This window comes from Odocoileus virginianus, chromosome 17 (assembly GCF_023699985.2).
Source record: "Odocoileus virginianus isolate 20LAN1187 ecotype Illinois chromosome 17, Ovbor_1.2, whole genome shotgun sequence".
Lineage (NCBI taxonomy): Eukaryota > Metazoa > Chordata > Mammalia > Artiodactyla > Cervidae > Odocoileus > Odocoileus virginianus.
Genome location: NC_069690.1, coordinates 16,192,143 through 16,215,434, shown reverse-complemented (window position 1 = coordinate 16,215,434; position 23,292 = coordinate 16,192,143). Strand labels below are relative to the sequence as shown.

The window sequence follows — 23,292 nt, the reverse complement described above, 5'->3', positions numbered from 1 at the left end:
TCTCGTGTGTGTGTGTGTGATGCTTGTTTATGGTTTTGACAGTTTTTTCTTCAGCACACATCTCCACTGCTTTGAGCTTAGTTATTATATTTTTGGACACAATTCAACCGATTACACCCTGGACTCACCATTGCTTCCTCTGCTCCAACTCCGGGCGTGGGGATGGGAGCACTGCAGCACTGATAGGAACTGAAATATTTTTTTCTTAATTTAAGCACCTGTACTTTGACTTATGGAAACTAAAATATAAAGGAAAAAGGAGTTTGTTTGCTCTTTGAATATAAGACTCATGACATTGGTTATCTATATAGCACCTAGAATAACAACGTATGTAATGTGTGGTTTGGAATAAGAAATGGCAACCCACTTTAGTATTCTCTTAATTTCATGCAGTCACGAAATTAAAAGACTCTTGCTCCTTGGAAGAAAAGCTATGACAAACCCAGACAATGTATTAAAAAGCAGAGATATCACTTTGCTGACAGATCCTTAGAGTCAAAGCTATGGTTTTTCCAGTAGTTATGTATGGATGTGAGAGATGGACCATAAAGGAGGCTGAACATTGAAGAATTAATACTTTCAAATTATGGTGCTGGAGAAGACTCTTGAGAGTCCCTCGGACTGCAAGGAGATCAAACCAGTCAATCCTAAAGGAAATCAACCCTGAATATTCATTGGAAGGACTGATGCTGAAGCTCCAATGCTTTGGCCACCTGATGTGAAGAGAGATTTGTTGGAAAAGACCCTGATGCTGCAAAAGATTGAGGGCAAGGGAAGAAGGGGGTGAAGAGGATGAGATGGTTGGATTGCATCACTGACTCAACGGACATGACTTTGAACAAACTCCAGGAGATAGTGAAGGATAGGGAAGCCTGGAGTGCTACAGTTTGTGGGGTGACAAAAAGTCAGACACAACTTAGCAACTGAACAACAACCACCAGAATTCTTGCCTGGAAAATTCCATGGACAGATAAACCTGGTGAGCTACAGTCCATGGGATCACAAAGAGTCGGACATGACTGAGTGACTGAGAACAATGTGTTGGTGAAATGCACAAGCTAGTCCCAACCATGGAAAAACAAAACAACTGTAACAGAATTACAAAAAAAACAATCACTTAGGAGTGGAAAGAATACATGGGCTGATGTATTGTAGACATCATGGTCTGGAAAGCCTGGGTAGCTGATATCAAGGAAAAGAAAGGGAAGGGGCTGAGGAAACGGCATGAGCAAAGGTCCTGAGGCCCGCAGGAAAGCTTTTAGCTTGTTAGAGAAACTAAAGGAAAGTTGGGGCAAGTGGGTTCCAGTAAGCAAAGAAGAAGTACATTAGGAGATGAGGTGGGAGAGAAAGCCTGGGGCCGAGTTATGCAGGGTTGGTCTGTTATTCCAAGTAGCAGTGTGAGGCTACTGAAGAATTTTAACTAGGAATCAACATCCTGTTTGGGTTTTCACTGTTGTCATTTTTAGTTGAGGTTCATCCTACAGTAAAGGATACTATCTTAAGCATACCTCAAAGTTGTACGTATATGTGTATCTATACACTCAGATTAAGATACAGAACATTTCCTTTTCTGTTGCTGCCAGGTTAAGAACAGACTGAGGGACCTCCCTTGTGGTCCAGTAGTTAACTGCACTTCAGAGGATGAGGGTTCGACTCCTGGAACTAAGGATCCCACATATGTCAGGGCGACTAAGCCCACGCTCCGCAACCACTAGAGCCCACACGCCACAACTAGAGTCCGTGTGCCACATCTCCCGCATTGGCAGGCGGGTTCTTTACCACTGAGCCACCTGGGAAAGCCCTGTCAAATAGGTAGGAAGACTGAAAGATACAAATCTGGGAATCCGCATAAAATAGGGACAAATACATCCGCAGGAATGGGTGCCATTACCTAGGAAGATGGAATAAAAAGAGGAAGAGAAGACAGTCTGTGACTAAGACCAAACAGATTCTCATTTTTAGATTGAGAGAGTGGACAGCAGACAAAGGGAACCAAGGAGGAGAAATCTGACTGGGAGAGGGCGATGTCGTGGAAACCAGGGAGAAAGGGGTCCAGTCCACTGTGCACCATCCCGGGGAGAGTGTTAAAAGGAGATGCCCGTGTCTGTTGCATTTGGTGACACGGAGATCACGGTAATTTTGAAAAGTCAGCTCCCTGGAGTAGGGTGGGGATCAGCCAGCTTTGAGCAGGTTGAAGAGTGAACAGGAGGTAGTCAGTGGAGACAGCTTTTCTGATGGTGTTGAGACAAAAGGAGAAATTTAGCTTGTAAATGGAACAGAGACTTGGGCTGGTAGCTGGAGAGTCACTGGGCACAGAGAGATTTTGAAGATAAGAAGGACTGGAGCATCCTTACTGACTAATGGGACTTCTCCAGCAGAGAGGGAGATATTGACTCAGAAGAATGTAGAAAAAGGTAAAGGACCAAGGACCTTGAGAGGGAGAGGGGGGTGGGATTCAGAGAAGAAATGAAAGAAGAGAAGACGTGTACAAGTATGGGAAGTTTAGAGATTCGGGATGAAAAAATGAGGACTTTTCTTCTTTTTTTTAAATGAAACAAATGAAAGTGGAAGAGGGGCAGGCGAAGTCTGCAGATAAGACATGAGATTTACATGCAGATAAGCTGTTGAGACTTCCCCGCTCCAGTGGTTACGGTGCGAGGGGTGCGGGTTTGATTCCTCTTGGGGAGCTAAGATACCACATGCCTTGTGGCCACAAAACCAAAGCATAAACAGAAGCAGTATTATACCAAATTCAATAAAGACTTTAAAAATGGTGGTTTAGTCGCTTAAGTCATGTCCAATTCATGTGACCCCATGGACTGTAGCCTGCCAGGCTCCTCTGTCCATGAGATTCTAAAGGCAAGAATACTGGAGTGGCTTGCCATTTCCTTCTCCAGAGGATCTTCCTGACCCAGGAATCGAACTTGTGTCTCCTGCACTGCAGGGAGATTCTTTACCGACTGAACTATGAGGAAAGCCCTAATATGGTTCAACCCAAGTCGTGTCTGACTCTTTACGACCCCATGGGCTATACAGCCCATGAAATTCTCCAGGCCAGAATACTGGAGTAGGTAGCTGTTCCCTTCTCCAGGGGATTTTCCCAACCCAGGGATCAAACCCAGGTCTCCCGCATTGCAGGAGGATTCTTTACCAGCTGAGCCACAAGGGAAGCTGGTCCATATCAAAACATGAATAAATTAAAAAATATGAAGCTGTTTCCCAGGAACCAAGGGTGTGAGGTTTGGACCTCTCCGGACAAACGGTTCACCAGGAAGGTCTGTGATCGTGAGTCGAAAGCAAAGCTGGTCTTGCCGTGGGACCTTCTCCACGGCGTGTACCTGCCCCAGTGCCCGTCTGCAGAAGGCAGAGTATGGGTTCTAGGGAATGAACTAGGAAGGCGAGAGAAGCAAGGGAGCTTGTTTGGAAGGACCGTGCTGTCCAGGCCAGCCAGGAGGGTGGGGGATGAGTGAGGCAACAACCTCGTGGGACCCACGGAAGATGCCAGGCCTGTAAACTGAATCTCAAAGGAGGAGTCTTCTCTTGCCAGCACCCTGTAGCATTAGCTGATCCATGTGGGCCCTTGCCTGAGAAGCAGGGGTGACACCCAGTGACCACTCCTTGAAATGCACCTTCTCGGTTGTAGGTTATCAGCAGACCTCGGCGCCGCCTCCTATGAAGTGATGGGGGCCCGGGGGGGGGGGGGGGGGGGGTTGGTGGTGGGCGGCGATCTGCTCCACTTGGGAGGTATTCAAGCCCTCCCCGATTCTCCCCATAGTGGGACCCCTGGCTCTTCGCTCTCTAAGGGGGTGGAGATGCTGCTGCCCAGGTGGGTAACTAGATGTGGACAGTCAAGGCACTGAAGGTAATCTGGGGGCTGTAAACCCAGACATGGGCTTCCCTGCTAGGTTTCTGCTCTCCTGGGGATCGAGAACAAGCATCTGAGGATGGCTTTGGGTATGTCCCAAGCCTTAGGGTGTAGACAAAGGCCAGGTAGACACACAAGCCTCTTCCAGCCCACAGCTGTCCTGGGGAATTGTCATCCTAACTGACACAAGAGCTGAGAGGGTTGCCTGACTCCCCCACAAGACTCGCCTGCCCCACGCCCTGGGATCTGCTTTAGTCTAGATGGAAGCACAGTTTCCTTCCGTCCACCAAATCCCGTCACTCATTACAGATGCTGGGTGTGACTTCTGGGCTTGGGAGTTGGGTGACTCTCAGTTAGGGGCTGTTCTATACTCTTGGCAAAATCACTTAAAATCATCAAAAGACTTTTCTGAACGAGCTCTGAAGACAGATTTCACAGCCTTGTTCTTCTGCTCATTCTAGCATTTTACGGCCCCTCTTTATTATCTTTAAAATTTATTGCCTGTTGAGGTAACACTGGTTTATGACACTGTATAAGTTTCACATGTACATTATGATTTACTTCTGTATACACTGTATACTTCTGTATATACTGCAGTGTCTCACCATCCAGCACCATACAGTTGATTTTTTTCATCCATCTCATCCTCCCCTCTCTGCCCTTTCCGCTCTGATAACCGCAACTCTGTTCTCTGTTTGTTTTGTCTGGTTGGTTTGTTTTATGTTTTTGTTGTTGGCTTTTGTATTTTACATTTGAGTAAATTCATATATTTGTTTCTCTCTTGTCTGACTTCTTTCACTTAACGTAATATCCTCCAGGTCCATCCGTGTTGTTGCAAATGGCAAGAACTCATGTTTTTTATGGCGACTTCACTTTCACTTTTCACTTTTATGTATTGAAGGAAATGGCAACCTGCTCCAGTGTTCTTGCCTGAAGAATCCCAGGGATGGGGTTGCAGAGTCGGAAACGACTGAAGTGATTTAGCAGCAGTAGCAGTAGCAGTATTTCTTTCTTTTTTTTTTTTGGTATTGTATCTTTTATTATTTTTTTTTAATTTTTTTTTCCATTTATTTTTATTAGTTGGAGGCTAATTACTTTACAACATTACAGTAGTTTTTGTTATACATTGAAATGAATTAGCCATGGATTTACATGTATTCCCCATCCCAGTCCCCCCTCCCACCTCCCTCTCTACCCGATCCCTCTGGGTCTTCCCAGTGCACCAGGCCCGAGCACTTGTCTCATGTACCCAACCTGGGCTGGTTATCTGTTTCACCCTAGATAATATACATGTTTCAAGCAGCAGCAGTATTTCATTGTATACATAGTCCACAGCTTCCTGGTGCATCTATCCACTGATGGACACTTAGGTTGCTCTCACATCTTGGCTATTGTAAACAATGCTGCTATGAACACAGGGGTGCACGTGTCAAATTAGTGTTTCTGTATTCACAGAAAGAGAACCAAGACAACACAGCTAACTCTCTTTGCAATGACCTGAGTTACCTTTATTATTCTAATTACCTTTTCTAGGACCTACTGTTAACCTGTCACTGGAAGAGGTTAGCCAACTAGGTTTCAAGTCCGGTTGTAACCGGGTAAAGTGAGGGAGTGTCACTGAGGCATGACCCTGGAGTGGGGCAGGTGAGGAACAAGGTTTTGAAGGTGGTCAAGCAAGGAAGACTGTCTGACTCATCTCTAACCCTCTTCCCCATCTCTACGCTCACAATCACCAGCTTGATCTTGACTTTGAACTTAGGGGCCGCCTGGTGTCGTGGCAAGAGCCTGCACTGAACTTTGCAGTCAGTCGCTTGTCTATGCCTGTTTCCACATCTCTAATATAGTGATCGTCATGCCTCCTGCACACAGTTGTGGTGAAAGTCAAATCAATAATAAACATGAAAGTGTTTCTTATACTGACAGGTTATAATCCCATTGCCCACTGTACCCAAGCCCTGAGGGAAATCTCTGTTAATGGTCCAGTTGTCTTGACTTAAAGAAAATGCAAACTTGGCCTTTGTTCCCAGGGAGGTGGTGGCCCAGCCCTGCCCTGCTAACTCTCAGCCTTCCTCCAGCCCTCTTTCTCCCTGCTTCCTGGAGTTGCTCCGGCGCTCCAGCCAGTCCCAGCCATTCTGCGAGCTGGCTCCCTTTTGCTCCTGCAAGGCGGTCTCGTTTCACTGTGGTCTGTGTCCACGCCCACAGCTCAGAGGAGGCCCGACCTGTGTGTACACACACCCTTCCCTGCTGGCCTCTCTCTCCTTGGAAAGCTGTTCACCAGCCCACGAAAGCACCAGAACGCTTCAAACAAGCATGGACGCAGAATCAAATCAGGGATTTAAAACTCGGGCTTAAATTCAGGTCAACCTTCTTTCTTTCCATTGCTGGTGGTTTACCCTCTGTTTCCCCTGGGCTTAACCACCTGCCTTAAGTCTCCCCGTGGCTGCCACATCCCAGGGGGCTTGCAAGCACTGGAAACTAGTCCAGAGTTCCCATCTCCACCGCAGAACGACAGTGACAGTATGTTCATTTTGCTTTATGTTCATTCCTTCCACAAGTGTTCATTGAGCAGCTACTAAATGCCAGGCATTATGCTAGATCTGGGGGTCAGTAAAGTATAAGACAGTCAAGTCCTGAGCCTCGTGGCATTTACATCCTGAAAGGGGGGTGTATGCTGGAAGGGGTGTGTGTGCTATGCTGCTTCAGTCGTGTCCAACTCTTTGCGACCCCACTGATGTAGTCCGCCAGGCTCCTCTGTCCATGGGATTCTCCAGGCAAGAATACTGGAGTGGGTTGCCATGCCCTACTCCAGGGGATCTTCCCGACCCAGGGATCGAACCTGTGTCTCTTATGTCTCCTGTATTGGCAAGAGAGTTCTTTACCACTAGCGCCACCTGGGAAGCCCTCTGAGAGGGGAGAAGTAATAAATATCTAATGCGCCATCAGACAGTGAAAGTACCATTAAAAAAAAAAAACAAAAAAACCCCACATCAGGCCAGGGGAGTGTAGATGACGGCAGGTGCTCCTTCAGATGGGGTTGATCAGGGAAGACTTCTTGGTGGAGGTGACTCCTGAGCAGACACCTGAGCAAAGGGAGGGAGCGAACCATGGGAACAATAGCAGCAAGGAGTCCAGGCCTGTAGGGAATCTTAAAGAAGCGGGTCCACTTATTTAGCCAGCGCATAGATGGAGAGAGAGAAATGGAGCGTGAATCCTGCCCTCTCAATGGCAATGTGCATGCTGACTTTGGAGCAAAGCCCAGCCAGGACACGGAGGGTGAGCCAGGCATGCTTGAGGAACCTCAAAGAGGCCCCATTTTTTTTTTCTATATCATACTGTGATAAATACTTAAAAAAAATTGTGATAAAATATACATAAGCTTGGCCACTTTGTTTTTAAGTATACTATGGTCATGGCATTAAGTGCATTCTCACTGTTGTGTAACCATCAGCACCATTCCTCTCCAGCACGTTTTTCATCTTCCCAAATGGAAACTGTACCCATTCAAGAGTAACTTCCCACTCCTTTCTCTCTCCAGCCCCTGGTAACCACCATTCTACTTTCTCTGCGATGAGGGTTTTAAATGCATCAACTCACTTAATCCTCAAAGCAACTGGAGGCCATGGGTTTTGCTGTCATGCCCATTCTGCAGATGGGGAAACTTGGAGGAACTAAGATCACACAGCTACCAAGAGCACGAGACAGACCTTGGAGCACATTTTCCCTGGCTTAGCTCCCTACCTGGTGGGGGTGAAGGATGCCATTCTGCCATCCCTCTGAGGGCCCGGAGGTGGTTCAGGAGGGTTTAGTGAGGGTTACAGGCCACATGAGAAGCTGTTCTTGCTGGGGCAGGAGGGGAGTTTTCACACCTTGGTCCTGCCTGTCTGCAAGGAAGGGGCTGTTGCCCAGAGCTATGAGTTGAGGGTATCAACATCTATCTGCTACACTCCTTTCCCACCTTGGTCTTCAGGGATGCCTTTTAAGAGATGCTCAGCTGCCCTGAGTGGATGAGCATTTTAGGTGCTTGGCATCCAGTCTGCCAAGCAGTGCTACCCCCATCTATTATCCCTAGGACATAACACAAGACTGGGTGCTTCAAAAAAGGATCACCATTTTTTTTGAGCATCAAATGACACATACAGCTCTGTAGCTGGCATCAGAAGGAAAGAACAAAACAAAGTGAAAGGATAGCAAGGTGGCACAGGCTCACAACCAAGACCAGAGGATGTGTATTTTTGAAAATGAGGTGCATAAAAGGTGGGACAAAGGGGCTCTGGGTGTTGTAGCCATCACTGCGGCCGTGACAACCTGCCTGGTTTCAATACCCAGGTGCCCAGAAGAGCTGCCAGTTTCTTGGTTTTGGTGGTCTGGGTTGGTGCCAGGGAGTCTTGAGTTCAACTCTGGTTTCACCACTTGGGACCCGAAAGAGCTTGGGTAAGTTGCCTTACCTCTCTGAGTCTATTTGCTCCCTTGCAAACATAATCATCCCATCTATTCAGGGTTGGTGGGAAGATCCAATGAGATAAGGTATGTAGGATGTCTAATCGGTGCCTGGTACATGCTGCTGTTTAGTCACTAAGTCATGTCCATCTCTTTGGCGACCCCATGGACTGTAGCCTGCCAGGCTCCTCTGTCCATGGGATTTCCCAGGGAAGAATACTGGAGTGGGTTGCCATTTCCTTCTCCAGGGGATCTTCTTGATCCAGGGATTGATCCTGCGTCTCCTGCATTGGCAGGCAGATTCCTCACCACTGAGCCATCTGGGAAACCCGCCTGATACATAGTTGGTGCTCAATAAATATTCACTCCTTGCCCGGGTGGAGTGCAAGCTTGCAGCCACTGGCCAGGAACGAAGCCTCACCACTGTCAGCACCACTGCCCACCTGCTGGCTTCTCTTTAATTATCTGGTTCAGTCCTCCGTTTGGGAACCCTTCCTACACAATTTGATGCTCAGACTGAGTGGGGGAAGGGCTATATTTAGGGGCGCTTGAATTGTGGGGAGCAGTCTGGCAATACTCCCTCTTTTATTTACTGTGGGGACCCTGCCCTTGGATGCATAGATATTGGAAGGCAGGACTCTGCCTGAATCTCACCTCCCACAGTGCAAGCCAACAGGCTGAGGTCCCACCCAGGACTTTGATTCCAGAATAAAGATAAAGTTGAAGGGAAGGTCACGATCATTTCAGGGTGGTGGCACCCAGCCCTTGAACTCCCTGTGGTGCCTGCCCACTTCCAAATCCTGGTCTTCAGTCTCCAGCTGATGCTATGAGCACCCCAGATCCTTTCAATAAGACCCCTTTCCACGTGGGACAAGCAACCAGTTTCTATTGCTTGCAAGTAAGAACATGGAGTACACACAAGGTCTTCTCAGGTCAATCCAGAGAGACTTCAAGGGGCACCGAGATGGCAGGAGTGGCCAGAATGAAGGGACACAGCTGGCTAGGAAAGGCACTGGCTCCACCTTAGCACCACCCTCTTCTCCCTGCAGCTGGGAGGTGGGTGGTTAACTGGAGCATTTGCACTGTCAGCTCTGGGCAGCAGCTGAGATTTTTTTTTCCAGTTTGGTTGTTTTTGTTTGTGTTGGTAAGTCTTTTCCATTTATAAAGGCCTTCACACAAGCTTAAGGCTTTTTTTCTTTTTGCGTTTTTGGCTGCACCATGTAGTGTGCGGGTCTTACTTCCCTAACCAGGGAACCTGCACCCCCCCACCCCCGCATTGAAAGCATGGAGTCTTAACCACTGGACCACCAGGGAAGACCCAAAGCTTTCTTTAAATATCTCTCCTATAGAGTCACACGTGTCTAAACCACTCAAGACAAAAACAGCACTCCATTTTTCTCAAGAGTATCCCCAAGACATGGAGATACTGATTTTCCCCAATCACCCATTCTGATATTCGCTGCTTTGCTGTCGGCCTGTTTTCCTTACAGGGAATGCAGGTTTTCCATAAAAGCCTTTTGGAGGGTAATAAAATCATCACTCAACCCTCTGGCCCGAGAGTGCCAAGGGTGGGCAACCTGAGCTCTCACATGGCCAGGCCCTTAATAGGGTGTGAGGTGTGAGTGTATTTGCACACAGCAGGAAACAGGGTGGGCCAGGAGAGCAGGCCTGGAGATCCACCCACCCCTCTCTTATGACTGTTGCAACCAATGATCTTATGAATTTTCCAGAGAGGCTAAAAATCTAGAGGTATCTATACAGTTCTTGATTTTTAAAAATGTTGGCAGCTAACTTAATCTTTAAAACTTTAAACCAAAACAATACTGTTGCGGGCTGGACATAATCTAGGGGTTACAAGGTCTCAGTGCCTGCATTAAGCGCCCGGGGCCTAGTCTGCACCTTTTGCCACTGTCAACAGTATGGCCCTTAGACTGGTCAACTGGGCCCCAGGCTTTAGTTGGCCCTGCTCGGTCCTGCGGAATTCGGGGGTCAAGGAAAGACCATGGCCCATCTAGACCATGCTCCTGGGACTGAAAAGTTTTGTTCACACGACACCCAGCCTGCTTCCAGGGCCTTTGTGGACATCTGTCCTTCCAAGGCAGCCTGTTGTGGGCATCTTCAGGCCTGAGGGATGGCCTATTGCAGGGTGGAGGCAGCGTATGCACTGTGGGTCCCCCTTTAGTACGGGAGGGAGTAGGGTTTGAACGGAAAGGACAGGACCCCCAACTCCTGTGGTGTATTCCAACCCTTGTCCCTGGCAGGCGGTTGGTAGGGGTGGGCCTGCCTGTCACCACCCAGCGTGGCTCAGGATATCCTAAGAACTACCACTGATTCACCACTGATCCGGGGCCCAACATGGTCTGCATCTGGGCATTTAACTCAGGATGCTTGTAAGTCCTGGTCCCTTTCGCAGAGGAAGAAACCAAGGTACCCAAGTCAGTGTACAAGCTACTGTGTGCTTGGCTGCTCAATCGTGTCCGATTCTTTGCGACCCCGTGGACTGTAGCCCGCCAGGCTCCTCTGTCCATGGGGATTCTCCAGGCAAGAATACTGCAGTGGGCTGCCAAGCCCTCCTCCAGGGGATCTTCCTGATCCAGGGATCGAACCCATGGTTCCCGCACTGCAGGAGGATTCTTCACCGTCTGAGCCACCAGGGAAGCCCAGTGGGCCGCAGAGCCAGGAGGTAAACCAGCCAGCGAGCAGCGGAGTAGACCCGCTCCGAGACCAGCCACGCTAAGCGGCCGCGGGGCGCTCCCCGCCCCCAGGGGACGGCCAGTGTCTCGGCGCCCCCTCCCCGCCCCGCTCGGCCCCGTCGGGTCGCTGAGCGACGGCCCCGCAGCTGCCCGGGGCCTCCCGCGGCCCCAACCCCCGGCCGCCCCGGGGGCCTGGCGGTGACGGCGGCGCCTGGCAGCGGGGGATTTGGATGCTCGGCCCGCGGCTCCCCCGCCCGCGCCGCCGCGGGGGCTCAGCCGCCCGGACTTATCTCCGCGCCTTCCCGGCATGCCCCGCTCGCGGGCGGCCGCCAGTCCCGCGCCCGGACTCGGCCATCGCGGGGGGCCCGGCAGCGGGAGCGCCCCCGCCTGCGTCCCGGAGCCGCAGCCGCAGGTGGGTGAGCCCGGCGCGCCGCGGGGCTGGGGTTCCGAGGCTCCCGGCCCACCGCCCCTTCGGAGCGGGGTGCACGGGGGTGGGGGTGGGGGGAAAGGGTGCGGCGGGGGAGGGGAGCCCGGCGCCCGCGAGCGGGCAAAGTTGGAGCCGTGCGCCCCGGAGCCATCGGGCCCCGCGTGGCGCGCGCCGGGGCGCGTGGGGTGCCCTCCCGACGTCCTGGGGGTGGAGTGGGTGTTCTGGGGTGGGGGAAGGAGATGGGGTCTTGGGTCTTGTTTTCTCCTTGTGGATTTAGAGCCCGTTAGAGGGGAACAGAATAACTCATCCTGAAACACAGAGAAAATAACAAAGAAAAAGGGAAACCCACGAAGAAACACTCACGCAGACCGATCGCGGAGAGAAACCGCAACGACTCGAGAGAAAAGCTCGGGCAGGCCGAGAAACACACCCGAAACTTCGCTCGGGAGGAGAAGAAACAAAGCGGGTGGTCTTGGAGCCCCGGGGCGGGGGGAGGGGACGGGAAACGCCGAGGAAGCCTGAGACGAGGGGAGGGGGAAAAGAGCCCGGGAGTGGAGAGGAAAGCTGAGCCAGGGAAAGTGAAGTGAGAAAAGAGAGGGGAAGGAAAGGAAAAGGGCTGAAGGAGGGAGCCCTTTCGGAGGGACAGTACAGAGAAACACATTCACAGACGCCGAGCAGGACACCCCCGCGCCTCCTCCAAGCACAGTCAGAGATGAGTAAGGTAAGAGCTCAGTCTCCTCACCCTGTGGGCAAGTGCACGCCAGGTGGGACAGCAGCTCTGAGAGTCCTCTGAGACGGGTTCCTTGGCACTTTGAGCCAGCCAAACCCACCGGGAAAACTTCTATTCATCCTTCAAAACCCAGCTGGAGCATCAGCGGCTCTGGGAGAAAAGCTTTCCCAGAAAGTATATTGCAAACACTGGTACTCTCTTTTCATGTACTTCTGTATGTGGCACAGGCACACGGAGTTGAAATGGTTTGCCTGTCTTCCTCTTTCCCCAGGCTCCCTCACCCCAGGTTTTGGGGCCCATGTCTTATTTATCTTCAGAATCCATGTCTTCAGAATCCAGTCCTCTGCTTGGTGCATACTAGTGATTAATAAATACTTACTGAATGATGATCAAGAGCATTTGGACCTCCAAGACATGGAACATAGGATTAAATTCAAATAGAGGAGATGTACTGTCCTGGAGTTAGGATTCTATATCAAAGCACCCTTTTTTGCAGGTGGGGAAATTAAAGCCCGGAAAGGGGACAAGACTGGCTCAGAAGGACACAAGTGGGAGCCCTGCAATGAAATAACATTGTGAATACATACTTCTCTGAGATGCCATTGCTTCTCAAGCCTGTAAATAGGTGTGAAATAACCTCCTAAATGAAAACAGGCATAAATAAATGACAGACAGTTTAATACCAGTTGTAAGTTTCCAATGGGGCTTCCCTGGTGGCTCAGTGATAAAGAATCCACCTGCCAATGCAGGAGACATGGGTTCCATCCCTGGGTCAGGAAGATCCCCTGGAGAAGGAAATGGCAACTCGCTCCAGTATTCTTGCCTGGGAAATCCTATGGACAGAGGAGCCTGGCGGGCTACATGGGGCTGCAAAGAGTCGGGCACGACTCAGTGACTAAACAACAGCAACATTTCCAGCGCTGAAACTCAAGATCAAAACTTTCCCCAGAGTGTTTAAAATCCTCTTTTCTCCTTAGAAAGGACAAGGCAGGTGATAATCCATCTCAGTTTGAGTGAATGACATTCTGCTTCCTGACTACATAGACTTGGACAAATTACTTAACCTCTTGGGGCCTCAGTTTTCTCAACTGTAAAATGGGGATACTAACACCTTCCTCATAGGATCGTTAGAAGAATAAACACATACCAAGTGCCTGGCACAGGTAGAACCTCAGTGAATACAATCCCACCCTTCTTAGGTGGGTGTTCTTTCAGGTGCCTGGTGCAGATACAAAAACAGCTGCTAGGGACAGTGTTTCCTTTTGTCCTGGGTTGAAAAGGCCATCCTGCTCCAACTGGGGAGCAAAGGCTTTTCTTCGGTCGGCCAAAAAGTTCGTTCAAGTTCTCCCATAATATCTTCCGTAAAAACTGGAATGAACTTTTTGGCCACCCCAGTAGTAAAGGAAAAGATAACATTTGGGGCATGACCTAAAATGTGTCTTGGTTCTGCTCAGGCCCTCAGGTGTCTGCAGGCGGAGGCTTCCGCTCCCCCTTCCAGCAGGTAAGACCCCACTCTTGCTGCTGCTTCACCAGGCCGCCCCCCCCTTGTGTCTTTCCAGCTTCAGCCCCGGAGGGGCACTGACCAGGACTGACGGAGCCGCCTGGAAGCATGGAGACCGTGGTGATTGTTGCCATAGGCGTGCTGGCCACCATCTTTCTGGCCTCCTTTGCAGCCTTGGTGGTGGTTTGCAGGCAGCGCTACTGTCGGCCTCGAGACCTCCTGCAGTGCTATGATTCCAAGTGAGTGGCCCGGGCAGGGACAGGACGAGAGAGGGACTGTGCCTTGATGCCCCATGAAAGAGAAAAGAAGTTTAGTGTTGGGCAACTGTCACTCAACTTTTGTCTTGAAAATAGTACCCTAAGGCTGTCGTTCCCAGTAAAGATCTCAGAGCTTAAGAATGTTCCGTGAGCTCCCTAGCATCCTGAGCCGCCTTGGACTGTGTGAACGTGCTTACCTAGCACACAGCTGTCCCAAACTGGCCACATAACATTTGAGCAGGCCAAACCATGGACAGAGGAGCCTGGTGGGCTACAGTCCCAGGGAGATCACAAAGAGTCAGACACGACTGAGCGACTAAGCACAGCATAGCACAACCCCTTTCTAACCAACCTCACGCGTCCGTGCGTGCTGAGGCGCTTCAGTTGTGTCTGACTTTGCGCAATCCTGTGGACCAGAGCCCGCCAGGCTCCTCTGTCCAGGGGATTCTTCAGGCAGGAATATTGGAGTGGGTTGCCATCCCCTCCTCCAGGGGATTTTCCTGACCCAGGGATAGAAACTGAGTCTGATATGTCTCCTACAGTGTCAGTCTGGTTCTTTACCACTAGCACCACCTGGGAAGCCCCCCAAACAACCTCTTAGGAGCAGAAATCCGATGCCCTGTACTCCAAGCCACACATTGAAGCAATAGACACTTGGGGATTGCAAAACCCCAGCATAGGGTCATGTCTCATCTCTGCGCGGATTTCTTCATGATGTTCTTCACATGAAACCTACTTGGGAATCAAGATCTTATTTTCAGGTTAGGGATATTTTAATTGCTAGATCCCAAGGGATGCTGACCACTAAACCCTGAGTTTCTCTTACCCCTTTGTCTGAATCCTGTCAGCATCTCTGTTGAGTGGTTTGTAATTAGTAAATGCCCATTTGTTGACCTAGGAAAGCTCTGTAATGGTGTCTCATGTTCTCAAGAACCCTGTTTTAAAGTAGGAGGTGTCTTTACATCCCCCTCTTCTTTAGTATAACTTGGAGGGAGTGGGATCTTGCGGGTGGACCAAGGTGGCTCCCAGAACTTGATTCTACAGAACAAGTAGTGGGTGCAGGTCAGTTTGGGTAATAGGAACTGAGCTTCTCCGTAAAAGGTAGGCTTGAAGGGGAAACAAGTTACAAATGGACGTTGTTTTGTCATGAAAGAGCATCCCTGTTTAGGATATCTTTGGAATGATTATGGTTGTAGCCCTGCCTTTCTCTGAGCAGCTCTTCTTGTTCTGTGTCGTTTCTCTTGTGTTCCTGGGCCCTGCCTCCTTGACTCGCTGTCTCACCATGTGCCTGGCCCACACTGAAGTCCCTCTGGCCTTTGGTTTGGATCCAGAACAAGTTCTTGCTTTCACTTACTCATTTCACTTATCCTTTCGGAGGGTATGTGGGCCTCGATGAGGAGAGTCGGCAGTGGTCACCCATCAGGAACCCACTTACCTGGGCTCTTCCTTCCAGGCCCATCGTGGACCTCATTGGCGCCATGGAGACCCAGTCTGAGCCCTCTGAGCTAGAACTGGATGACGTTGTCATCACCAACCCTCACATCGAGGCCATTCTGGAGAACGAAGACTGGATCGAAGATGCCTCGTAAGGCCTTGGGGACTGCTTGCTTTTCCCCAGCCGTCAGGGGTGGCGGATCGGGCTTCTGGGCACCCTTTCCTGGCCTCCTCTGCCCGAGCTCGGCCGAGCACCCTGGAGCACGGTGTCCGTTGCTGCTCTTCCCCTGCCCTCACCGTGGGGGGGCCTACAGTGTGACGGTGTTTGTCCACCACGGTGTTTGTCCTCACTCTCCCCATTTTGCAGACCTGAACACTGAGGCCCGTAGATGTGTGGCAGAGTTTTTATAAAGTCACTGTAATGTGCTTGGGTTATCCTTGAGGCACCCGTGAATATGACCTTCAGGCTTCAGGGATGCAGCCTTTGTCTCCAGGCTCCCTCGGGGATCCCTCCACCCCGCTGCAGGTTCAGAAGTGTGTGCTGCCCCTTTCCCTGTCGCTCAGCCCTTCATTCACTGGGTGGGTGTTAACCGGTGTGATGTGCAGGCTCTGGGCCAGGCAGTGCAGCTTTGAAACTTGTGGTGGAGACAGAATTCTACTAAATACACTATTTCAGAAATGATGGCGGGAAGGGGTGGGTCTCTCTGTGGGTGCAGTGAGCACGCAGAGGAGGTGGTGCCTATAGAATTGCCTGGGCTAGAGGAGTGGGGTGGACTTCTGGAGGCTTTCCCAGAGTGGGCACCTTTTGTCCTGGGTCTTTTTTTTTTTTTTGGCTGCACTGCGCAGCATGGGGAACTTCTCCCCTGCCCCTACTGGGGATAGAACCCCTACTGCCTGCAGTGGAAGCTTGGAGTCTTAATCACTGGACCACCAGGGCAGTCCCTTCAGGACTGGAAAGATGAGTTCATCAGGCAGAGGATACGGGGAAGGATCCCCTGGGTGGAGGGAGCAGTCTCAGAGTGGTGGCACCAGCTGGAGGAGTCTGTTGGGTGCGGGAGGGGAAGGGGGAAGACGGGGGAAAGAAGGTGCCTCCTGCTTTAGCTCCTGGGCTTGTTCATTTTATCGCTGAGGCGTCTGGGCTCTCAGGTGGTGTCCAGCCGTGCCCAGGGGTCAGAGCTGGAGGAGGCGTGGAGGTGGTGGCTGGAGGGAGGTGGGCCTCTCTGGAGAAGCCGTGACAGATGCTTCTTGTCTCCGCAGGGGTCTCATGTCCCACTGCATCGCCATCTTGAAGGTAACACTCTTCGATTTCCCCAGGAGAATAATGGGGTGGTCACCAAGAATCAGGCTGTCCAGGAGGAGGGACTTTGGGGGAGCGCTGACCCGCGCCGGAGGCCTCCTGTAACTCTTGGAGCTCCTATTCAGTTCCGATCCTGGTCTGTTCTCCTTTAAATTCTGGAGGCCCTTTCAAAGACTTTACTCCTCCTGGTCCTCACAGTACAGTGGCCGGTGGAGAGACAGCAGAGACAGTCACCAACCACATATTCACTGACCAGGCAGGAAGCTGTGTGCAGAATATTTACAGAGCAAGACTGAAGCCATTTTGGGGGGAAGGGCAGTTCTCAGCTTCTCCCGGGCACTCTCTTCCAGGAACGGAGGGCTCAGTCCTCGAAGCAAGTTGAGCTCTGTATTATGGCATCTCCAGTTACTAGAAAGTTCCTCACCAGCCCTCTCTGTGGCAGTGGTCAGCCACACAGAACAGTCTATGTTAAAAAATCCAAACCACAATACTTCAACCTGAGAGCAGCCTTTTTTTTTTTAAAATGCCAACAGCCTCCAGAACAGGGTGGAGAGTTGCATCCAATTTGCATTTAGGGTAATTTTTACAGTTTTGTGTACTTTTTATAGTTTGGGGGTAATTTTTATTGTTTTTGGGTAATTTTTACAGTTTTAGCATTTATTTGCCAGTTCTTGCCTGACACTCTCTGACTTACTAGGACAATAGTAATACGGACACGTTTGGCCAGTGGCAAATATTGTTTATTTCAGTAACCTGGGAAACCACACATTTCTCTCTTTGTCTAGCAATTATTCAAGATTTCAAAAAAAGGCAGCTTTACTTTCGTGTCATTTAGTACAAAATATTAAAAAGTCTTTTATCCCACCTCTTCTTCCTGTTCTCTTATCTGTTAGAGGAGGGGGATGAATGACAGCTGAGGTGTGGGATAAATCGGCCGGCAGGAGTCTCACTGGGCTCAGTGGTCCATCCTGAGACCCTCTCAGCTTCCTCTTGAGCTCTCATGGCCCTGCTGCTTGGCCACCTGCCCTGGAGTCCCTCTGGTGGGGCCTCAAGGGAAGGGCCTATCTCCTGGGTGGGCTCTCGGGCTTCTTTCTGCCTCTTTTCCAGCCCCACGTATATGTAATAAAGTTGATGGAAATTTTTCCCTAGGGATAGCAGCACATCCAGGTTCTGACACTTGGGGGGGGCACGAAAGTGAGGAGCAAAGCTTTAGGGGTGGCCAGTGCTGCTGGCAGATGCTGAGAAAGGTTGTGTGTCCTAGTCTTGCCATTTTCCTGCTTTTTTTTTTCCCCCCACAACCCTTTTATCATCATCATGACAAACATGCTAAAATGTTATTCCAGAAAATTGTTGATATAAATTCTGCTTGTCTGGCCATGTTTCTGAGGGTGCCTGTAGAGAGATCTTTATCGTTTTGGAAGACAAAGCCAGGAGGTGAAGGAATCGAGAGAGAAACTAGGTTTTGGCCCTGAAGGGAGAGGATGTAGTTAGAGCACATGATTTTTCTTAGGACAGATTATTTCAGCTCAGACTTCTCTTAAGCCGAGAAACCCTGGCCCTGGTCTGAGGTTCCCACCCCGCCTTCCTTACCCTTGGGTTTGCCCCTTCCATCCCTCTCATCTCTGCGTGCTTTCCACTTCAGTCTGTCTGTGAGATTAGGGGGGCCCGCCGTGGGATGGGGGGTGGTGTGTTTGTCTTTCTGGGATGGCGGAAACCCTGGGGGGCTGGGTCCCCCCATCACCTCTCTGCTCCCTGTTGCCGTAGATCTGTCACACTCTGACGGAGAAGCTCGTTGCCATGACAATGGGCTCAGGGGCCAAGATGAAGACCTCGGCCAGCCTCAGCGACATCATTGTGGTGGCCAAGCGCATCAGCCCCAGGTGAGGTCCCCGCACTCCGGGGGGGCGGGGTGGGGGCATGGGCAGGCTCCCCTGAGCAGCTCCAGGGGCAACTTGAGTGGTTTATGCCCCACACATTCCCAGAGAGCCCAGGAGGGTTTAGAGGCTGGGAGAGTTTTCAGGGTAAGGTGGTGTCACAGGCTCCCCTCCCCTCTGGCGTGACCCCTACTGTAGGCTTTTTGGGAAGTGCCAGCATATGACTAGGGCCCCCCAGCTCCCTCTTCCTCAGTCCCAGGCCAGCTGGGGCAGCTCTCCTTCCCCTGGGCACACCTTCTTCCCGGGCTCTGGGCCAGCAAGCGCACTTGCCACTGATGCCCACACCCCGGTGAACAGTGACCTCCCTGCGTCCCATCCCAGCTGACGTCTGTACCGAGACCAGTCCCGGCCCCATCCATGGCCCAGCCAGCAGCCCCCAAGCCCGGGTGGGAGGTGAAGGGATCATTCATATCTCCCAGATTCCAGGCTGTCTGCAGAATCCCTTGTAGGAGGCAGCCGGCCGGACTGCAGGACAACAGCTCCACCCCCTCATCTGGCCTCGGTTTTGTGAAGAAAAGAAAGCTCTTTTTCTTAGAGGGAAGGGTGGTACTAAGTTGGGGCTGCCATCTGGTGGCTGGTATGTGGATGTGCCCGAGCCGGGAGTTGTTTCCCAGTTCAGGAGGTTTTCTTAAATCAGCCTCCCGAGTTCCAGGGGTCCTCGCTTTCCATGTGGCTGTGGGCTCGGATGGACCTCAAGGAACCAGTCCTCGGAGGGAACGTGAAAGAGTTGGTGCACTTGAACTCTGTCCAGGGAGTTCAGTGAGTTGAGAAAGTGGGAGGGAGATAATCCAGAAGGGTCTGAGTTGTCTCTGAAGCTGTCCCGGATGGGTGTGGCTACAGAAGTGGGATCAGCCTAGGTCGGTCCCTGGCCTGAAGCAGACCCAGGCTCTGGGCAAGCACCAGCCCTTCCTCTCGTGTCTGCTGGATCTCTCTCATACTTCCTGGCACTTCTAAGAGCCGTCCCAGGTCCTGGCGAATTCCTGTGAAGCCAGGATAAAACACAGCATCACCAGGAGGGCTTGGAGAAGGAAAGAGGGAGATTTCTGGGTCCCAGAGGAGTCCTGGGGGAATCAGAACTAGCAGCGGTGCTGGAGCGAGGGTGTGACAGCGCTCAGAGGGTAGGGCGCTCACTAGCCCGTCCTGCTGAGCACCTTGGACTGCTTCCAGAATGATCCCTGCCACAAATCAGTCAGGGTCCTTGCTCTCTCTTCCTGCCCTCTCACATCTTTTATCCCCATGGTTTTTCTTATTCTATCTCGTACAGTGTGTTGATAGCATACTAGTTTCAAGAAGAGTGGCTTCAGCTACAGGGCAGGAAAGAGGGCTGGCTAAGTTGGGCTCTGAGTGACCCTGCCTCTGCGCCTCTTCACCAGCCCCTCAGCCCCAAGACAAGGACCGTCAAGCCTGTTCTCAAGTGCTTTTGGAAATCAAACAATGCATCCTTATTTTTTGCTTCTTGACTAAATGGTCCAGGAGCAAGAATTTGAACGAAAACACTGAATCATGCAAATGAGGATGAATAGTAGCTCCTTCTTGAATTTGATTTTTTAAAAAATCAACTGTGAACTGTATCATGTGCTGCAAGAAATCCAGTGGAGCAGTTTGAACCTAAGTTAAACTTGGAGCATTTTTTTAGTGTTCTGAATATCTACCTGTAACCATGGTTTTTTTTTAAAATACAGAAGTAATAAACACTTGTAAAAGTTAAAACATTGCAGAAATAGAGAATCTGAAAAGTGAAGGGACCCACCACCCCCCAGTCCCACCCCATCCCAATTCCTGAGAGTAATCAATCACTGTTGAACGGTAAAGTATTTCTACAAACTGGTCCCCTACTTCCTGCCAAATGTCATAGTTATTGTTTATCCATTTTTATGCAAATAGGATCCATCAGACTTTATATATTGTTTGGCAGTTTGCCTTTTTGATGTAGCAGTATATCTTGAACATCATTTCGGATGTGTGAATTTGTACTTTTTAATCCATTGGAACTGAAAACCAGAAAAAATACTCTCTAAACAGAAGCCAAAGTCTTTCTTTTTAATTAATTAATTTTATCTATTTAATTTAAAATTTTAACATTTATTTTCAAAAGATTAATTTTTCATTTATTTATTTGGCTGCACTGGGTCTTTACTGTGGCATGTGGGATCTAGTTCCCTGACCAGGGATCCAACCTGGGCCCCCTGCATTGGTAGCGTGGAGTCTTAGCCACTGGACCCCCCAGGGAAGTCTCTGAATTCTTTCTGTTTAAGTCCCTGTCCGAGAATGCAGTTACAGAAAGTCACTAAAGGTTGAGTCTGGAATGTCAAAAGAGAAGCTTTGGGGTAAGGAAAGAAAGGAGAAAAGGCCATAAGAAAAGGGAAATACTGAAAACCTTTTGCCTCCCCTCAGAGTGGACGACGTTGTGAAGTCCATGTACCCTCCGTTGGACCCCAAGCTCCTGGATGCCCGGTGAGAGGGGCGGGGTGGCCGTGTGTCTTTTCACGCTGGAAGCTCCCCATGTTATCAGGTCTGTGAGGCTGGCTGTTTGGATGGTGGAGGAGAAGGCTGCTTTGTTGGGTTCCCAAGGCTGCCCCAGCTTTGGGTACCATTCACTTCAGTGTGAAGGGTCAGCAAACCAGTGAGCCAGGCCTGGCTGGATGCTCGTGGCCAGAGTTCTTCCTGCAACCCCCAGCGGAGCAGGAGGAAGAACCAGTCTTAGATTTTGAATTTTCTGTGATGAAACGTCCATCCAAGCGAAGTCGTATCTGCACCTCCCCGCCCCCCGTTGCTCCCATGGCTATGTCTGCTCTTTGGACCCCTGAAGCAGACGTGCCTCAGCTGTGAGTACTGCCCAGTGGGTCGCTGGTGTGGGCAGTGGGCAGGAAACGAGACTGGACGTGACTGGTCAGCTAAAGCTGTGCTCACCTTCTTAGTACATGCCAGGAACCCTGTCTCGTGTTCGTCCCTTGTCCACAGAGCGTACTTAGGCATTTGAGATTGTTATGTTCCTCTACTAAATGCAAACCCACTTAAAAAGAAACAAAACAAAGTATGTTCCTTTGTCTCTTGGATTTACATGACTGTTTCATAGGCCCATTGTGTAATAATTGCCAGACAGGCTGTGGGTCACAGCAGTTCTATTGGTTTCTCTACCCTACTCCTATTACTTCCCAGCTGTGTTCGTGGGCTCATCATCTGTAATGCATTCCCAAATGCATCATGCATACTCACTATTTAGAAGATGCTCCGCAGTGAATTTTTCAATACTGAAAAAACAAGCCACCTCGTCTATTTGGTTCGCAGTTAAATTTTTTGTGAGGATGTGGTAAACCAGCGCAGGGTCTTATTGATTCAGAATCAATACATGATGCCCGAGGTGGGGTATGAAGAGCCTGTCTTTAAGTGGGCAGCAGTTGGGGATGTGCTTATCCCATTGACTAGATCCAGACTGTCCCACAGAACCCTCTTCTGGGAGATGTTATTGGATGTGTTGCAGAAAGTGGGCTCCCAGTCTTAAATAAGTCAGTGAGACTGAAAGAGTATTACATTCTTTTCTTAGAACTTTATCACGTGCATTATCTGAGAAGGGCTTCAGTTACCCTTGTTTAACCCAGATATTCCCAAATTTATTTGAGCATGGAACCCTTTTAAAATTAACATGCCTAGCAACCTCTTGGGGATGGGACTCCAGCTTGGGGAACCCGGTCTAGGCTCTGTCCCTCTGGGCTTTAGGGCAAAGTCCCTTAGATCCTAGGGAAGCTGATCCTGTTGTTTTTTCCCAGGACAACTGCCCTGCTGCTGTCTGTCAGTCATCTGGTACTGGTGACCAGGAATGCCTGCCACCTGACCGGGGGCCTGGATTGGATTGACCAGTCGCTGACAGCCGCCGAGGAGCACCTGGAAGTCCTTCGAGAAGCAGCCTTAGCTTCTGAGCCAGATAAAGGCCTCCCAGGCCCCGAAGGCTTCCTGCAGGAGCAGTCGGCCATTTAGTGCCTACTGGCCAGCAACTGGTCACAAGGGCCAGTGTGCTGCCATGACTGGGTGGCTCAGCTGAGCCTTCCACTTCTTCCTGTAGAGTTAGTTGTTCTCCACTGCTGTGGAATCCAGCTGTGTTTGTGTAGTAAAGCAGTTGGTGCCTCCGTTGTAGTTACAAATGGCAGCTGGTGAGTGGCAGTCTAATCCCACACTTAGGGGAGATGACAGTCACCATCTGTACAGCTGAGCTTTGAAAACGGGAGGACTGTAAGCTGTATTTAGCTCACCTAGTGCTTTCAAGAAAATCCAGCCACTGTCTTAAGAATCAGGAGGTTTCACATTAAAATCAGAATTTCTGGCTTCTCTCAAACAATCAGAAGGTGATGAAGCAGCTCTGATCTGCATTTTCCAAAGTGGACAATCAGTTGGATCTAAGTAGGAGTTGCCTCTCTTGACAACACTTGTGCTGTCTCACTTGGTCGTTTTCATTTATTTGTGTTGTGTGCCTGGTCCTTGAGGATCTGAGTCCCTTCTTCCCTTTATAGGTTTGGGTTTGAAGGTGAGCAATGTAGAGCTGATCATTCCCTTATCATTTTGCCTGCAATTTTACCTAGCTACCACTAGGTGGAGAGTAAATACATGCTTGGCTTTCCCTGAAGCGTGTGGTTATTGAGTTAAATTCAAGTGCCTGGTGTGTGTTGGGACATATCTGAGAACTGAGGGTGGGAGGAGAGGGGCTGTAAATCTCGAGGATGCC

General features: G+C 50.3%; 1 protein-coding gene across 3 annotated transcripts; it reads left to right on the top strand.

Annotated features, from left to right (window-relative positions):
- Nucleotides 1-11,194: 11,194 nt before the first annotated feature.
- Nucleotides 11,195-23,193, top strand: TMEM98 (transmembrane protein 98). 3 transcript variants are annotated; one of them, XM_070478702.1, is made up of 7 exons: nt 11,195-11,407; nt 13,712-13,892; nt 15,364-15,495; nt 16,602-16,635; nt 18,406-18,521; nt 20,970-21,029; nt 22,343-23,193. In XM_070478702.1, exons 2-7 carry the CDS (start codon nt 13,762-13,764, stop codon nt 22,548-22,550), a joined length of 681 nt encoding a protein of 226 aa, XP_070334803.1. In that variant the 5' UTR covers nt 11,195-11,407; nt 13,712-13,761; the 3' UTR covers nt 22,551-23,193. The 3 variants fall into 3 exon arrangements, with proteins under 3 accessions (XP_070334803.1, XP_020755462.1, XP_020755463.1); XM_020899803.2 differs by lacking the exon at nt 11,195-11,407 and adding an exon at nt 11,977-12,143; XM_020899804.2 differs by lacking the exon at nt 11,195-11,407 and adding an exon at nt 12,684-12,769.
- The last annotated feature ends 99 nt before the right edge of the window (nt 23,194-23,292 follow it).